General features: G+C 36.1%; 1 protein-coding gene and 1 long non-coding RNA gene across 2 annotated transcripts in view; one reads left to right on the top strand and one right to left on the bottom strand.

Moving 5' to 3' along the window:
- LOC136810284 (uncharacterized) overlaps positions 1 to 14,207 on the top strand; it is a 34,858-nt gene extending 20,651 nt beyond the window's left edge. The window contains exons 3-15 of the mRNA XM_067066852.1: positions 684 to 3,110; positions 3,387 to 3,532; positions 3,684 to 3,957; positions 4,305 to 4,483; positions 4,713 to 4,980; positions 5,263 to 5,900; positions 6,294 to 6,417; positions 6,761 to 6,841; positions 7,178 to 8,164; positions 9,659 to 9,835; positions 10,913 to 10,981; positions 11,761 to 11,990; positions 12,688 to 14,207. Coding sequence (XP_066922953.1) covers positions 684 to 3,110; positions 3,387 to 3,532; positions 3,684 to 3,957; positions 4,305 to 4,483; positions 4,713 to 4,980; positions 5,263 to 5,900; positions 6,294 to 6,417; positions 6,761 to 6,841; positions 7,178 to 8,164; positions 9,659 to 9,835; positions 10,913 to 10,981; positions 11,761 to 11,990; positions 12,688 to 12,804 — 5,717 coding nt within the window. The 3' untranslated portion in view covers positions 12,805 to 14,207. The remainder of the gene's footprint in view (positions 1 to 683; positions 3,111 to 3,386; positions 3,533 to 3,683; positions 3,958 to 4,304; positions 4,484 to 4,712; positions 4,981 to 5,262; positions 5,901 to 6,293; positions 6,418 to 6,760; positions 6,842 to 7,177; positions 8,165 to 9,658; positions 9,836 to 10,912; positions 10,982 to 11,760; positions 11,991 to 12,687) is intronic.
- Positions 4,387 to 17,324, bottom strand: part of LOC136810298 (uncharacterized) — a 63,052-nt gene continuing 50,114 nt past the window's right edge. Inside the window, exon 6 of the long non-coding RNA XR_010847088.1 lies at positions 4,387 to 4,457. This is a non-coding gene — a long non-coding RNA (uncharacterized lncRNA). The remainder of the gene's footprint in view (positions 4,458 to 17,324) is intronic.

The following is a 17,324-nucleotide window of genomic DNA, read 5'->3' as shown; positions in this document are numbered from 1 at the left end:
CGTTGTTTATGAGAGTTTCTTGTCGACGGTGACTTTCAATATTATCGAATAGTGGAGCGTATCAAATAGTAGAACAAATCGAATCAGAGAGCATCAACTTTGATTTCTAAAAGCATAACATGTAAATTCACGTAAATTCTTTACTATAACAAGGAAAAAGTTGGGTAAAATCTAGCGAGGTAAAATTTCGTTATTCTTTTAAATTCAATGATGTCTTTCGACATTATTTTATCTGGATAACTTAGGATATGATTTCAATTTGATTTGACCTCGCATGAAAATGTAAAAATGAAAAATGTAACGCTGAAAAACGTTTTGAAAGTCCTGTAGATTAATGGGGTGGGCTAACAAACCAAAGTATCTCTAGTATCTATCACTTTATCGTTTAAAACTTAATCATATTACACGCCTGTCTCACAGCCCTGATGAAACTTTTTCCACAGTGGGGATAAAATTTCGATTGAAATCTCAATGTGGATAAAAATTATATTGTTCCAAGATTAAAAAATCAAGTGGGGATGGTTTGAATGGGGATGAAATCAAAGTCAATTTCTCAGTGAGGTTGAAATTTCCCACCGGGGACAAAGTTTTTGTCAAATTTTCCAGTAGGGCTGGGACCCCAGCGGGTCTATGACACAGGGATGTAACATTGAATAAACTTATTAGTCTTGTTCATTTGTCAGGTATCTGGAGATTTGGTGAACGAAAATTGAACCTTGAAATCAATTCAAATGGCACATTCAAATCCAACGTAAACGATTTAACATTCAAAGAAATCGCTGACCATTTTTATAAAGACAATCCAGATGACATCGGAATCGAATCGGAGAATATTAAAATCCGAAATTGTTCAATATCGGGTGAAATTGATCGTTCCGGGGATACTTTCGAAGTATCTTTCATTGGTGATTTCTCACTGCCTGACAGCGATGAAAATGAAGCAACTAGAATCAAAATAATCGTTTCAAAAATCACTGAAAAACCTTTGAAATTATACGCAGTAATGGATTTTAAGGATGAGATCCCCGAATCGGTGTTAGAGACAATACTGGATGACAAATCACAGAATGTTCCATTCTTTAAACATTTGATGACCTCCAGTTCTCTGTTCACTAAGGAGAAGAGTGTATTCGGGCTAACGATCTCCTTCACAGAGGTTTATTTCTATGAAGATCAATCAGCGGCTAGTCAGACATTAGATGCTGTCTTACAGTCTAATATTCCAGTTGGGGTTACCATTCTTTTTCCAGCAGATGATAAAAAGCAGACCCGAAAACATAACAATCATGGTTCCCCAAGAAACAGCGTTAATTTAGCGTTCGTTATGAAGCGACCAGTCTTCGATTTACTGATAGACGAGAAAAGTCATATGTCAGTAAATGACGTGTTACCTATAATTTCGAAAGAATTCACCGCTGGTAACCGTAGAGACATCTTACCTAAATACATGTCTAATCTTCACGATGCATACACTTCACATATTAGTTTCGACTCCTCACTCGGTCAGTTTTACGTTTTTGTACGTTTGAAAGTTATGATTGAGTTGATTCCTAACCTCCTTCGTATCAAAGTCACAAATCTTGTTCTACACAAAAACATCAAAGAAATCGGAACAAATAGCAGTAGTTGGAAAATGTCGGCTAAAGGCTCTTACGATATTGGTGACGCGAAATTTGACGTACAGTACACTGAGCTAGAAGACGAAAACGAAGAAAATGCTGAGTCAGCAGAAAGTCGATTTGGTCTGACTGGGCATGCGCAAGAGTTGACTTTAAGTGACATTATCGAAGAATACAATCCGTACTTTTATCCAACAGACGAATCAAGAACGATGATTGATAATACAGAAATTGAAAGTCTCAAACTACACGATGTTAAACTATTCTCGCGAATCCAGGCTAAAAACGGGACACCGCATGTATTAATAAGTGGATATACAAATATCCCTCAATGGGAAAAGAATATACAAATTGCATTACTTTTATTGAGGCAAAAGAACCATTGGGGAATCAAATGGGCCATGAGTTTTAAACATAGTTCATTAACAAACATCATCGAAGCTTTGACCGGATTCGTAACAGATGAGATACCGTTTCTACATAATTCCCATATTATGACAACTCTTATTTCATCACCACTGGAAAGTATGTCTGTATTACCTCCTCATATCATTACTACACCCTTATTACGACTTCCGGTTAAAAAGGGACTATCCGTTATCAGTTTGATCAAATTTCCGGATGAATGCGGAGATGACCGGATGTGTGAAGCGGCCATTCAACTTTTGGATCCGAAGAAAGTTTACACTACGAAAGGGACTTTATCAACCACAGGTTTCAAGCTAAACGCAGCTGTCAGCAATGATCTTGACTTTTCTGACCAATTAAAAGGCGTAAATAATTCTATACGGTTCATCATTGGGAATGCTTCGCGTATGGATGTTATGACTACAGTTACATTACCTCAAACAGGGATCACTTTCCAAGGGCCAATCCATATTTACGAGAATGGTGAAGTGAAAATGCAGCTTGCGAGTGATACAAAACGCTGGTTAAATCCATTTGATATGCGTAGTATCTCAATCAAAAACTTGAAATTTGTTTCAACGTACGATAAAAATAAAAGTAACTTGAAGAAACTCTCTTTAGAAGGTACAGTTTATCTGGGTCTCCAAGGCAACGGTGCTGAAATCGAGGCTCCAGTCTCACTTTCATACAATACAATTAATCCAAAGATGAGTTCGTTTTACGCAAATTACACTGATATTACACTTATAAAACTATTAAAAGCGTTTACAATCGACGTTAAATTGCCGGAAGTGTTGGAAACAGCAACATTCCCGTCGGGTCTCATGATGACATATTCCGGCAAACATAAACTGACGTCCGACTTTCAGCTTCATGGCGACTTAAATATCTTCGGACGGTCTTTGTATTGCGCAATCTCGTTAAGCCATCCAGGGAGAATCAAAATAGTGACGGAAAATAGTCCGGCACCGATAATCTACGCACGTGGTTTGATTATCGTACAGGAAAGCCATAATTCAAAGTTGAAAGGACCAAAGATTATTTCGAAGATATCCCATAAAGACGCATCGATCTCCATGAAAGGTATGGACACTTGTTTCTTTAATTCTTTTGTTGAAATTTCTTATAACTAATGTAAAATTTTGCGAATCAGAATTATTTTTCCTAAACTTTTTTTAGGAAGCTTCCCAAAAATGATTTTACAACGTAACTGAACTACACAAGAAGCGTCTATTTAGTTTTTAAAAACTTTAAATCTAAAGAATTCTTATTTTTAGAGACAGTTAATTTATTCTTATAGGCTTTAACCAAATTTAAGTCTCGTATTCGTATGGAAAAAACTTATATTTCTTCTCCAAGGTTACGTGAAGTTACTAGGATTGGAATCAGATGTGGATATTGAGCTGACAGATGAAGGCATCAGTTTTGAAGTCGAAGGGAAATTAATGGAGTACAAAAACACTAAATTGAAAGCTTCCTCTAAAGATACACCAGATAAATTTCAAGTAAGACTTACATTTTTTGGAAAAGAAAAATACAGAAAGAAAGACGAGCATTTTTGATTGGCTGAATTCAAACTGGGGCGCAATAAAGTTCTGACTTCATTATTACCTACATATAAAAACCTGTCTTTCGATTTCCTTCTAACTTTTTTAGGTCAGCGGTTGTCTACCTGACGTCACACTTGAAGTTCAGTTGTTACTAATAGAAACCATTACAAAATCAGCCAATCAGAGCGTCGTCAACATGCAAAAGGCGGAAGAAAACTTTTTGAACGCGCGGAAATTTTACACACTGGCGGACGCGGAGGAGATTCAACGGCGTGATAATAAATATCAAGCTAAGTCAATATACGAAGACGCTTTGGTAGACTTTGGACGTTATGACATCATAGCAAAAGATACGTGTAACAAAGAAAAATGCAGCTTGAGTAAGTTGGAACCATTAAGTTCAAAGTATATTCATGATATGCACCATTGCAATGTCTTCCACGAACCCGACAGCTGATTGGTTGTAAGTGACGTAAAATCAGTCAATACGTCACTTTCAACCAATCAGCTGTTGGGCCCGTGGAAGACATTGCAATGGTGCATATCATGAATAAGACTAGAGAAGAATTTTTAACCTTTCAAGCAAGAAAATATAAAGCCTTAAGATTTTCACCGCTTTTAGAATGACAGATTGAATCTAACACTTTCTTTGATTTCAAGAAACATATTTTTTGAAATCTAGCAATGGATTTTACTTAAATATAAAATCTTACCTTTTTAATCATAGAATGCTTCGGTTGTCCGAAATTGAACCGTTGTTGTCGCATGGATATTTTCGGACATTGTATAGCATGTGCTTCGTGGAAATCATGTTGTTGGAAAAACATTGATCCTCTGTGTATCGCAAAACAGGATGGTTGTCACGTCATCAAATCACAGGCTGAAAAAGAATTAGCAGCAAAAGAGGTAAAACTATAACACTACAATCAAGTTCACCATAAATTGAAAATTTAGATTTCCAGGGAGAAGCTATCCATAAAAAAATTCATAAAGATATTAGACTGAATTCTAACCAAAACCTATTTTTAGGGAAACATTTCTCAACTTTTTCATTCGCACGACAGTCGCCGCAGCATCTAATTTTTGAGAACCAAAACCAAAATATTTTCTAGAGCTCTAGCATCTACCGTTTTAGGCCCACATCGTTCAACAACGCATCTTACTCGACAACATGGAACAATTATTAACAACGGCCGAAATTGAGAAAGGAAAACACAAGGCGGTCCTAGAAGCCGCCATTGACGCCAAACAAATAGTAGAAGAAGATTCAGCGCCCGGATTAAACGCCCATGATTCTATTAGGATATTTGGACCCGCCATAGAATGGGCGAAAGTGAACAGCGTTTGTTATAATGCGAGTATCACTCAAGCAGCGACTGGATGTATGGAATTTATCATCAATGGTGAGTTGAATATCAATATTCTTAAGTGAAGGATCAGGGGTGGTAAGTGGAGTAATCCAGGTAAAAAAGAGTGGCGCCTTTCCCTACCTTTGGAGCCTCCAACTACGGTCACATACTCACTATTAATATTCTTGATCAAAAATATGTTTGCCTACATGACAACAGTAGTAATAAACTTCGAGCTTAACTCCAATAAAATTATAATACTAGCACCTTCTATTTTCTCAATTTTTCGAAAAGCTATTATATTTGTCATGGACAATACTCTATATTTTCTTGTAGTTGAAATGTTCAATCGTGGACCAAAAGATGTTAAAATATGGAGTTGTTTGAAAGAAGACCTCATCACAGAACTCACTGAATCATTAGCCAATTACATTTTTCCGAAGATGATTGACACTACTGCAGATTCTGTCCAAGAACTGTCCTCAAAATTAAACTTAGCTGAAGCTGTTCATCCCAGTAACATTTCGAAAATCGTGCCAAGTATTGTTCCTTCATCACAGCAAGTGAACAAGCCAATCACAGACAACCCAATGCTACCATCTTTGATCACTCCAAATATAATTCCACCTTCTTTACAAGTCAAAAAACCAATGACAATAACTCAAAATCTACCATCTGCGACAGCCCTGGGAACCAATTACAACAAGCAACCAATCAATGGACCACCATCACTGCCATCTTTATTGACCCCGGGTTCAATGTCTTCCAACGATGGTCAAACTCCTTACAATATATTCCCTTCAAATGGGACAATGACATCAATCTTAACCTCAAAAAACGAGCCCCCAGTGAAAACAAGGCCAGTACAAACTTCATCTCCAGCACTAAATGTTTCCATTATGGCAACACCAGTTGATAACATGGAGTATGAAACATTGAACAAACATCCAAATCAGGCTCAACCGCTGGGACAGGTAATAAATTTTCACGAGTTATAGAAGATTTAACCGAGCCAATCTTTTTCCATTGGAAAGAAGAAAGATAAACTTAATTTGTGATGGGTTATTTATTAAATTTGGTCCATTAGATCAAAACTTATGCTTAAAAAAAGGAAAGGCTGAACATCGACCTAGATATCAATCATTTTAGAGCTAGTACAGTTAGCTAACTCTAATTCAATCTTCGAGGGACCAAAAATATTCTTCCAATTAGAGAAAGGTTGAAAAAACAGAGAGTAATTTAAACCACTTTCCAGCTGAATGTACAAATACTTTAGTGTGAAAGATTCGAATAATAGAGGTTCAGATTAGAGTGAATTGACTGTATCATATTGTCAAACTCTTCAAATACTCCAATTTTATCTTAAGACAAAACTCGTATCAACTGGAGGAAAAGACAGGCCGGTTGCTTTATCCATACAACCAGAGGATTCTGACGAAGAAAACGAAAATATTGATGAAGATGATGACGAAAAAGCACCTATCTATTCAGGTAAATTGTTTGGTAATAGGAAGCTCATAGCTCATAAATTGATTGCAATTATGTAAGTCAGTGTTTGTCGAATACTGTTTGATGGACCGGCAATAAATGACCAGGAGAACGTCAAATTTCTTGAGAGACGAAAAAGTCCGATATTACTAGGCTAGATTTTTACTCATTGCTCCAAGGACATCTGAAAGCGATTATCAAATATTTTGATTCAAGAAAACTTTGGTCTATTTTAGAAGTTTGCCTATAGTAAGTCTGCCAGCAAAGCAAAGAACCCTGGATATTATTTACGAAAATGTATTTGCTCTGTTTCTCATGTCATCACTGCATTTATTAATTTCCATAGGAAGTGGATATGAAGTATCTGGTGAAAAAGAAATTTACATTAATGCTTCAGGGGATGAAATCAAAGAAGATGAAGCTGAAGGTACCAGGGATATCATCGCGAGCAAAGAGCCAAAAGATACTGTTTTAAAAATCGCTATTAGATGTAGAAAGGGTTTTTGATTGCGATGTCAGCCTATTTTTGTAATTCAATCGTCAAAATTTCCCGCATTTCTTACAACAACTGCATCATTTTGGGTTCAAATTTACCGGGGTTAATTGAATTTGAATAGCATGTCATCATAGAATGACGCACTCACAATTGAGACACGAATGCAGACATTAGGTTTAATTTAACCTTGGTAATCACCTAGGCTGTGTTACGGGAAGTGAATACATGTGTTTGTAAAATGAAAACTTTCAACACCTTTATTTCAAGGTGCTGAAGATGATGAAGACAGCTCTGGTGAAAAACCCGTGATGGAAAAAGGATCGTTGAGCCCTACCAAAAGTGTGGAAAAGACTGACAAGAAAACAAAAAAATTTGACACAACAAAGAAAACTGGAGAATCTGAAGAGGAGGAAAAAGAAGATGAAAATGAAGATGTGAGCTCAGGAGAAGAAAAAGAAGCCGAGGAAGAAGTTGAGATACTAACCGATAAGAAAATCACAAACAAAGACAACAAACCTAATTTTAAAGCTAATCAGAAAACAAATACATCTAAACTTCTAACAGCCACCGCTAACAAAATTGCAAACAAAGGCAAAAAGCAAAATAACCGTATGCAACCACAAATCAAAGAAGATTTCAGCCCGGAAAATGCAAATACTGAGAATGAACAAAGTCAGAATCAAAAGAACTCAAACAGTGACAAACAACCGAAATATCCATACGATCCAAGCAACTCTTACCCTTATATTCATCCAGTACCTTTTCAACAAACTTCAAACAAAAATAATAACTCACAGATCACCAATGCCGGCAACATAAAAACCTTGGAAAGTCAACAGAACAGAAAAACATTTTTAACTAATAATAACAGACTGTTAAATAAACCAAAAGACAATTTCAAAAACGGTAGTCCTGTGGGAATTAAAAGCTACCAAACTCAAAACAAAATGAACCGTAAAGGCATTTTCACGAGTAAAAACTTACAAAATGTAAATCTAAGCTCGTTCAAATTTAATTCAAACTCAGCTACAAAATCATCGAATAAAGGAAAAATTCGTGAACGTCGTAGTATTATAGATGAGATCGCATCCCGCACAAGTAGTTTAGAAGATAACAAGAATATTTTACTGACCAATCCATTTTGGGATATACATACAGACCACAATACGTTACAAGTGAGGTCCGAAATAACGAAGCCCAAAGGATACCATAAGACGCTGAACACTATGATCAATAAGAGATGGCTGATACCAGGTTTGTTATAAAAGGTTTCTTGAAGAGATATACAAGGTGTCCCTAATAAAAGTATCGAGTTTGAACATGCGATTGAGTAGAAAAGTTTTAAGTGTGTATTCACAAAATTGTATTTTAAGCTCTCCCTCTTTTTTCTTTGTCATTACGTAACAATATGTGATGGAGAACGTTCTTATATTTTAGCGATAACACACACAAACTTTTTTACTCAATCGCATGTTCAAACTCGATACTTTTATTAGGGACACCCTGTACATCGATGATCGTCTCTGTGGAGGCGTGAAACAGCCTGTCACTGAAAATGCACGTTACACGTATGCGTAATTTAACTGTGTTGTACAGGGTGTCCCTAATTAAAGTATCGAGTTTGAACATGCGATTGAGTAGAAAGTTTTAAGTGTGTATTCACAAAATTGTATTTTAAGCTCTCCCTCTTTTTTCTTTGTCATTACGTAACAATATGTGATGGAGAACGTTCTTATATTTTAGCGATAACACACACAAACTTTTTTACTCAATCGCATGTTCAAACTCGATACTTTTATTAGGGACACCCTGTATAAGATAGACCTTCTCATTAATTACGTTACGAATATCGCTTGCCTCGTTTTGAAATTATTGCGCCATGGTGATTAACTCCCAGCAGATTTTATTAAAACTACTACCTATTCATAAAAAATCATTTAATATCTCAAGAGACATTTTGACCAAATCCGCCAAATCCGCCAAATTTTCTTCCCACCAAAATTTCTTCCTTTATTTAAGGTATATCAGTTTTTATGAGCGTGGCACCTGCAAAGAAGCCATTTTAGTGTTAAAACTTTGCCTAACGATAGACGGCGTACATCACTTGTGTACGTGCAAAAGTAGATCTAGCGTTCTCGATGCGGGTACCACTTTCAAAAAAACTCCGATTAGAATATTATCTCCAGGGTCTATATTAAAGTCAATGTATAAGATATAAATTATATCAGACCATTTTCGCAGGTAATAGTTCTATTTCGCTCCGAAACGAAATAAAGCCATTCTATTGGTTAGAAGTGACGTAAAAATTGAATTTAACCAATAGAAAGGCGTCATTTCGTTTCGGAGCGAAACGGAACCGTAGCCTGTGAACGTGGTCTAATAATCATTGGTAGGGAAGTCTGGGATAGCTGGGGATCGGAACAAGAGTGTCGTGTCCTGGGTATAAAAAAAGAATTGCTAAGAAGGCTGATACAGAAGAATCAAGCCAAAGAAAAAGCTTTCAGTAATACTTTCGTGAATTAATGAACCAGGGACCTGCAGTTCTAAAATCAATTTTTGAAATTATCTTTCTCAAAGATGATAGTGCTCTAAATGATCTTTTCAACGGTATAATGATATGCTAGAATAGAAGCAAAAAAAGAATTAGTGCACAATTAAAATGAATGGCTCTTAATTTCATTTTTGACCTTCTAGGCAAGAGGTCAACAGAAGAATGTATTAAAACAGTGTTAACTTTTCACATTGTAGATAATTCTGGAGGTAAATGTCACGTATTCCATCAACTTTTGGCGATTTGTAAAGACATGGCAGAGACCATTGTCATCTTGGACAAGTCGTTGAAAGAATCACAATTAAAATTCCTTGAAGAAGATAAAAATGTTTATCTGGAACTCTTCAAAACTGAAGAAGACTTAGTAACAGCAAGTAAGTCTTTCTTGTTTAAATAATCATCCACAATAAAACACCTATCACCTATCAACCCTGTCTGTACACAAACCCAGTATCTACGGCTTATTTCAAAATTCATTGCCGTAGAGGTACTACTGTACTACGAAGCATAATAAACATGAGATGCACTCTGGTACAGAGTACTATCAACCCTGTCTACCGCAAAAGGGTCGGGTTTAGTTTTCCAAAGTTTTAGTCTGAATCGGAGAGTTCTACAAAACCGAAGGTAGTATACAAGAAGCACGAATCCGTTACCCAGCTGACACACGATGTTGTTTCAACGTTCATCTAACGTTATTTGAACATTATGAACGTTAGATGGACGTTGTTTTAATGTTTTGTGCCGGCTGGGTAGTGGATGCCAACAGCCTAAGGTTTAATGTCGTCAAATATCTGTACATGTGAGTGCGTGAATGCAAAGACCTTAGATATTTGACGTCAAACTCTAATTAAACTCCCTTGCGATGGTCAGGGTTGATAGGTGAGTGATAAGCTTTCAATTCAATTCGATGAAGATGAATCGTAAGTTTAATTCACTTTAACAACCTTCGCAGCTGACACACAACGTTGTTTCAGCGTTCATTTTACGTTAAATGGACTTTATGAACGTTAAATTGACGTTGAAAGAACGTTGCGTGCCAGCTGGGTTAGTATCATAACAATTCCTCCTTGGTTTTAGCGCAAGTTTAGACGGCTGACTTTCTGCCATGTCTATTCTAATTGTTAGAGTAGGCAAAAAGTGGGCAGGCAGTTGACAGTTAAAATCTTAGCTTTGAAAAGATTGAAAGAAGGCATAGTATTGACATCAAAAGAGGGCAATGAATTGGCTTTAGACTATCAACTTTCTGCCCACTTTGATTCACAATTACAATAGGCAGGGTGGAAAGCAAAGCTTACTAAACAAACAATATTATCCAACAGTCACGACGCACCGACACGAGATTTTGTGAAAATGCCAAAAAAAAGCCCACAATAAGAGAATATGTAACATAGAAAACTTTGGTTTGATTTTTAAATGGAATTCATCAACATATATATTTTTTTCCTTTTCAGCAAAACGGGTCAACATTAGCAGTTCGGTAGCTCTTGAAGCAGCTAAGACTCTTGGTGTTGTTCGACAAGGTAAGGTTAAACCAAACAAAGTTTCAAAGTTTCAACTTCAATTTTACTTGCAATCTGACGTTTTCCCAGCTTCATTTCCCATCCAATAGACTGGCACGCTAGTCGGGCTGGAACGGTGTCGGGCTGGAACGGTATCACGCGGGAAAAGTGAACGTAGGAGTTAGGTAAGCGTAGGAAGAAATTTTCTCGGCGGCAAGGGCTAAAAGCTAATCAGCAGCCTCTCACCAACTTTTGCTAGTTCTCCTACGCAGCTCCTATTCTAGCAAACGCCCGCCGCCTTTATGTTCCCGCCCTCTGACATGATTAATTAACAGACTAGTTTGCTAGTCTACCCATCGAAGAGTTTTTATTCTAGATCTTTCGGGGATTTAAACTCAATGGGTTGGTCTCCACTTGCGCGCGCTGCGATCGCACTTTTTGGCTTCAATCCTTTTTGTTTGGAAAAAAGATTACGTCATAAAAATGTAGCGCGCGCTGGAAAAAAAAGTTGAACACATTTCAACTTTTTTCAACTGTTACGTCAGATCGCGCCAATGAAGTTGCTTCATTTTTCTTTTGGCCAATAGCGTGGAAGCTTTACTCGAAAAAGTTCGATCGAAGCGCGCACAAGTGGAGACCGGCCTTAAGTGAACTTGTGATATTGGTATTGGAAGTTTATCGTGGCTTGGATCACGATATTTACGTGATATTGGTATTCTCATAAACACATTGCACGAATAGTTAGTCCAAAGTTTCAAAAGTTTTAATGTTTTTCTTTGACACTATTTCGATTGTTTCAGGTGTGAATATTTGGTCCAAACGCTGTTCCAACGAATTCGAATGGCAAAAAGAGAATGGAGTTTATGCATGGTTACAGGCTATGGATTTAAGAATTCAAGAGCTCGGTGGATATGGTGTTTTCAGATTCCTTGACAATCTTTTTAATGCATTTGAAGCACTGTTCGATCGATCAGGTTTGGTTGATTCAGATGAAGAAAGGATTATTGAAAGTACCAGAAAAATATCAAAGGTAGGTTATCAAAAAATCTGTCATGTCAAATCAACACTAGCAGTCGAAAAGTCATCTGGGAAGACACACCAGGCACGACAACCGTACTATAAGAGGTTTGGGACATTTGTTCGGCCTCAAGACGTCGGGAAACGTCTGAACTTTTTCGTGGGTCACCCGTTATAGTTTTGCCATTGACCCCTAAACTGCACTGAAATGACCATAAAAGCCATAAAAACATACCCTAAAAACCAATTTCGCCGTGATTTCGAAGTGCTTTCCCGTGTCCCTAGCGGTGAATTTTCCCCTTATTATATTTTTGCAAAATAAGGTTTTTCTATTGAAGAGACGCAGAATTGTTAACTTAAATGAGCAAGCCATCACGCCCCGGGGGGGGGGGGCACTGGGTTTGCGGACTGACGGTATGTGCGGGCCAAAATTGGCTTTTAAAATTGCACCCTTACAGTGCAGCAAAAATCAGTGAAAATCATACCCTTAGAGTGCATTTTTTCAAGAATTTTCTGAAATTTCTACCCTTACAGTGCATCTCTAGTTTTTCCGACCCTTACAGTGCATTTTAAACATATTGGAAAAGGTACACTTAGGACCCGCACATACCCGTCGGTCCTTTTGCCCAGCTGCCCCCCTCGGGCATCACGCTCATGAATATAATATCAGCTTACTGGTCACTAACTTTACCAATTGTTCTTTTTTTCAGGCATTTCACAAAGTGTTTAAGCAGAAACTGGATGTGGGTCAATCAAGAGAACATGCAAACACAGTACTGGATGAACTCATGGAAATTAAAAGGACAAAAGTCGAGTTTTGCCAATGATAACTGCAGTTTGTGTATACTTTGAAGAGTAATCTTTTGATGCTTAATACACTTATCATCTCTACTAAATTACAATGACAAATTCTGTTAAGAGCTGATGACAACTGGTTACAAAATGTGCACCGTTAAGTTTGTAAAGTCATTTAGTTGACCAGTTGACGCTCTTTAATTCGACCTTCAAGGGAAATTGGATTTTCATCGAATAAGGGAGCTTATCGAATAAGGGAGCTTATCGAATAAGGGAGCGTCATTTATGAGTTTCTTGTTGACGGGACTTCAAATTTCATCGAATAAGGGAGTCTATCGAATAATAGAACGTCGAATTAGAAAGCATTAACTGTAACAATAAATAAATTACAATGACTACTGCTAAGAAATGTGTTGGTGCCGCAAAATGAGTAATATTCTGCACGCTTTCGTATGAAAATGGTCACAGAAAGAGAGATACGTACCGCCTGACAACATACTCATTTGGCAAAAAGACAATTCCCATCGATGAATACTGTATTTCAGACTGAAGAATAATTTTTATTTTTGGGTACGCTGTTCATTATTAAGATTAGGTTAATGGTTAATATTAGCTGATATTCGTGTGTTTTTAGAGTTTTGTGAGTTTGAATTTTAGACTAATCTGACTCCTCTTTTAGAGAGGTAAAATTATTTTTGACTTTCTGTTGTACATAGAAATTAGATGAAGACCATGTTCACGCGTTGCTATTTTATTATAAAAAAAGCACGGTCAACTCTCACTAATTCGAACTTCCCTAATTTCAATCTCAGTAATTCAAACTAAAATATTGATCCCTTCAGCTCGCAATTAGTGTAAAACGCTCTCTATATTTTGAAATTTCATGTAATTCGAAGACCCAGGGGGGGGGCACACGTTCGGTAAAATGCACTGTAAGGGTACCTTTTCAATGCTCAAGAGCTGCACTGTAAGGGTGCGATTTTGAAAGCCAATTTTTGGCGGCACATACCGTCGTTTAGTAATCGAGTGCATCCCCCCCCCCGGGTTCGAAGAAAAGGCTAATACCTTTGAAGTTTGAATTAGGGAGAGGAAACTGTAAACATATAAGCTATTCTACTTGTGATTGTATGTTTGTAATAACATCAATTCCAACCAATTTATGATATACACAATTGCAATGTCTTCTGACATTACATCACCGACCCAACAGCTGATTGGTTGTAAGTGACGTAAAATCACTCAATACGTCACTTTCAACCAATCAGCTCTTGGGCCCGTGGAAGACATTGCGATGGTGCATATCATGAATAGGGCAGCTTCATTTAAAGCCGTGTGTGAACATGGCCTTATTTGTTATATTTTTCTGACATTATTTTTGTAAATAAAGACGATTGATTGATGATATATAGAAAAAAATTGAATTATCTAAAATTTATTAATATAAATCATCTACTTGACTTCCTTCTCTCAGACCCACTGGGAACCCTTCCCACTGGAAAAATTGGCCAAAATAGTGGAAAATTATACTCTAATTTTTGTCCCCACTGAAAATAATCAAATAAACCAACCCTCACTCGTTTCAATGCCTACAATTAGAAGGGGTTAAGGAGTAATAATAAATCACAAACACAAAGAAGGATAATCCGTCCGTAGAAAGGATAGGACAGGACAGGAAATTCGAATTCAAAATGTAAAGGGTAGAGGGAAAATCCAGGCAAGTTTGCATGTTTTTTCATTGTACTCATACTAGAATCGGAGTTTTTGCTCCTCGAAAATCTTTTAGGTGAACTACATTATATTGAGGTATTGGAGACCACGCCCCATTTTTCATTTTTTTGATTTGATAATTTTAAAGAAGGGTTTGGTGAGGTGAGCTGCTGTTTTTCTTTTGATATTGTTATTTTACACAATTTTGGGTTTTGAAATCACAAATATGGGTTACTTAACTTTCACCTCACTTTTTAGTATGTTTTATAATTTTGGGATAAATTATCTGGGTAAAAGATCTTTTTGTCAGAAAAATGAGACAATAGCCATTATTGATGAATAAATCAAAATTAGCAAAGATTTGGAGATTCGATGTTTCACAGAATAGTGCTAGCAAGGGGTATTTCGGGTCCAATATCTTCCAAAGGACTTTTCTGTTTGCCTTGAAATTTGACAACCTTCTTAAGCTAAGGTTGAACTACCACAGGTGTAAAAATGAACGTTGTGGCATAAGTAGAAAAAAAGCTCAATTTTTGCAATCGCAAATTTAACCGCTAAAAATCGCGAATTTTTCAACCAAAAATACATTCAAATATAGCGCTTTTGATTCTCTAAAAGACAAGCAAAAAAAATTTCGCAATTATATTTGATTATCAAAAGTTACAGACATTCTTGTTTCCACTGCCAATTATATCTGGACAGACTTTAGTTTTTCAAGTGTATGAGATATAATAAATTAGCTTTGTGCCTCTTGAGAAATAATTAGTGTATAACAAAGAAAAGTGGCGAAGGAGCCAATTCTTGATATGCGTAAGTCAAGATGACGTCATATTTTTTAACGGAAGCACTCCAAAAAAGCCGGTTTTTTCTATTTTTAGTAACAGAGAGAGGTCAAATCCCGGATTTTTTCGGGTGTTTCCGCTAGAAAAATGACTTACGCATATCCCCGATTTCTTGTTTACTGTTTATTTTCTTGTAGCGGTGATGTCATATAAGGGTGTCACGAAAGTAAGCTTAGCGGTATAAGAACAAGGGAATCAACCACATTATCTTCGAAAACTATTCAATAAAGAATTTAATAAAAACATAAAAAAATTTTAAAGATATTGATAAACAATGGAAAAAGTTCGTAAAGTATACACGCTTTCTTTATAAGAATGGTGTAAATCCATTTCATCATGGATATTCTTAACTTTTTTGGGAAAATCATCCTAAAATAATCTTACAGCATTCTTAGGTTAGGATCCTAATTCAGATTAGATTCAACATTTAGTGCTTGAGACGTAAGCATAAAATGGCATTTTTGTGAAAGGAGTCTTACTTGGGGTAATTGACAATTCATAATCGAAAAAGCTCTAAAAATGGCATTCTTAGCTTGAGTAGCAAAATTCCATGACGGTGATATTCTTAGCATTATTCTTAATTTTTTGGCCATTTTCATCGTGAACATCCTTACAAAGTGTATTTTTATTAAAAAAGCGTGTAAATTCGTAAAGTTGCATAAGTGAAGGAATTTGCTTACGAAAGTTGTTTGATAAGAAAAATGAACGTGGTTTGGCAGAAGATAGAAACTTATCATTCCTAGTTTATGTTTGTGCATTAATCGTAAAAGGGGTTACGCACGGAGAACGAGTCTCATGTTCGCAAAGCGAAAGGGATTCTATAGAGCCCACTAGTTATATAAGAAGAGGTGGAGGCTATCAATCCGCTGCTCAAAAGAATATCGTACTTTTTTCCCGAAAATCCCAAATCACAAAAAAATTCCGAACGAAAATCTAAAATTCCATAAATCTAAAAATTAAAACTTAAGGGCTCTGACCATAGTCCAAAAGTTGATTTTGGTATTTGAACATAAAAGTTATATTTCAGGTTCCTTTAACACTTTTAACAAAGAATTGCCTTTATAAATTGCTTTTTAATCGAATCCCTTAAGAGTAATTAAGAATTTAATTGCAAAAATGACGTTATGAACTTTAAAAAGATGTTAATAATATGTTGCATCACCCTATTTTACAAAAAGTGCTTAGTTTTAATGGGTAATTAACTTTTTTGTTTCAAAATTTCTTTACACTGTCCGCAAAGAATTGAACTATTTTAAATTTTGCGGAAAATTTTTCTAAAAAGATGTGTCAAAAGTTATGACCGTTTTTTTAAGCAAAATCCAGATGAAAAATTAATGAAAAACCACTATTTTGAAGATTTCGAGACAAAGAAGCATTTACAAAAATTTTCCGCAAAAATTTTTATTGTTCGGTAAAAGATACACCATGTAATGCGAAAAATTTTTCAAAATGTTTTTTCTTCGCCGAAACTAAGCTCTTCAAAGTTGAAATACTCTTCATCGCAAAAGTCTTCATTTTCTTCTTCATCAAATTTTTTTCAATGCAATTTTTGAATTTTCAGATTCAGGAATAGTTTTTCTAACAGAAAATGTATAACATGCTATAGTTTTGTTGGTTATATCAGTCAGAAAACACATTTTAAACACGGCAATTATGAAAAATTCACTATGGTCAGAGCCCTTAAAACGGATCAAAACTCAAACTGCAAATCTTGTGACGATGACGTCATTTTGCTTTGGCCCTAAAACTTTGAGTGCAATAGGAAAAATATTTTACGAGGCGAGCCTTTTTATGAGGCCAATCAGTGTAACGTAAATCTACTTACAGAAAGTTAAAGGTAGCCTGGATATACAAGCTCAAAAATTTAGAAAAAACAAAATTTACCTCAACATACAAAGTTCTAAAATTATAGAGCTTGGTCTCCCTAGAGAATGAAAGTGCAAACCCATGTTTCCAAAACTTTCCTAGCCAACCCAAGGCAGCAAAACAGAAATTAATAAAAA

The sequence above is a fragment of the Clytia hemisphaerica genome, unplaced genomic scaffold, assembly GCF_902728285.1.
Source record: "Clytia hemisphaerica strain Z4C2 unplaced genomic scaffold, Clytia hemisphaerica genome assembly, whole genome shotgun sequence".
Lineage (NCBI taxonomy): Eukaryota > Metazoa > Cnidaria > Hydrozoa > Leptothecata > Clytiidae > Clytia > Clytia hemisphaerica.
The sequence above is the reverse complement of the archived record's forward strand: the minus strand, read 5'-3'. Positions and strand labels throughout refer to the sequence as shown.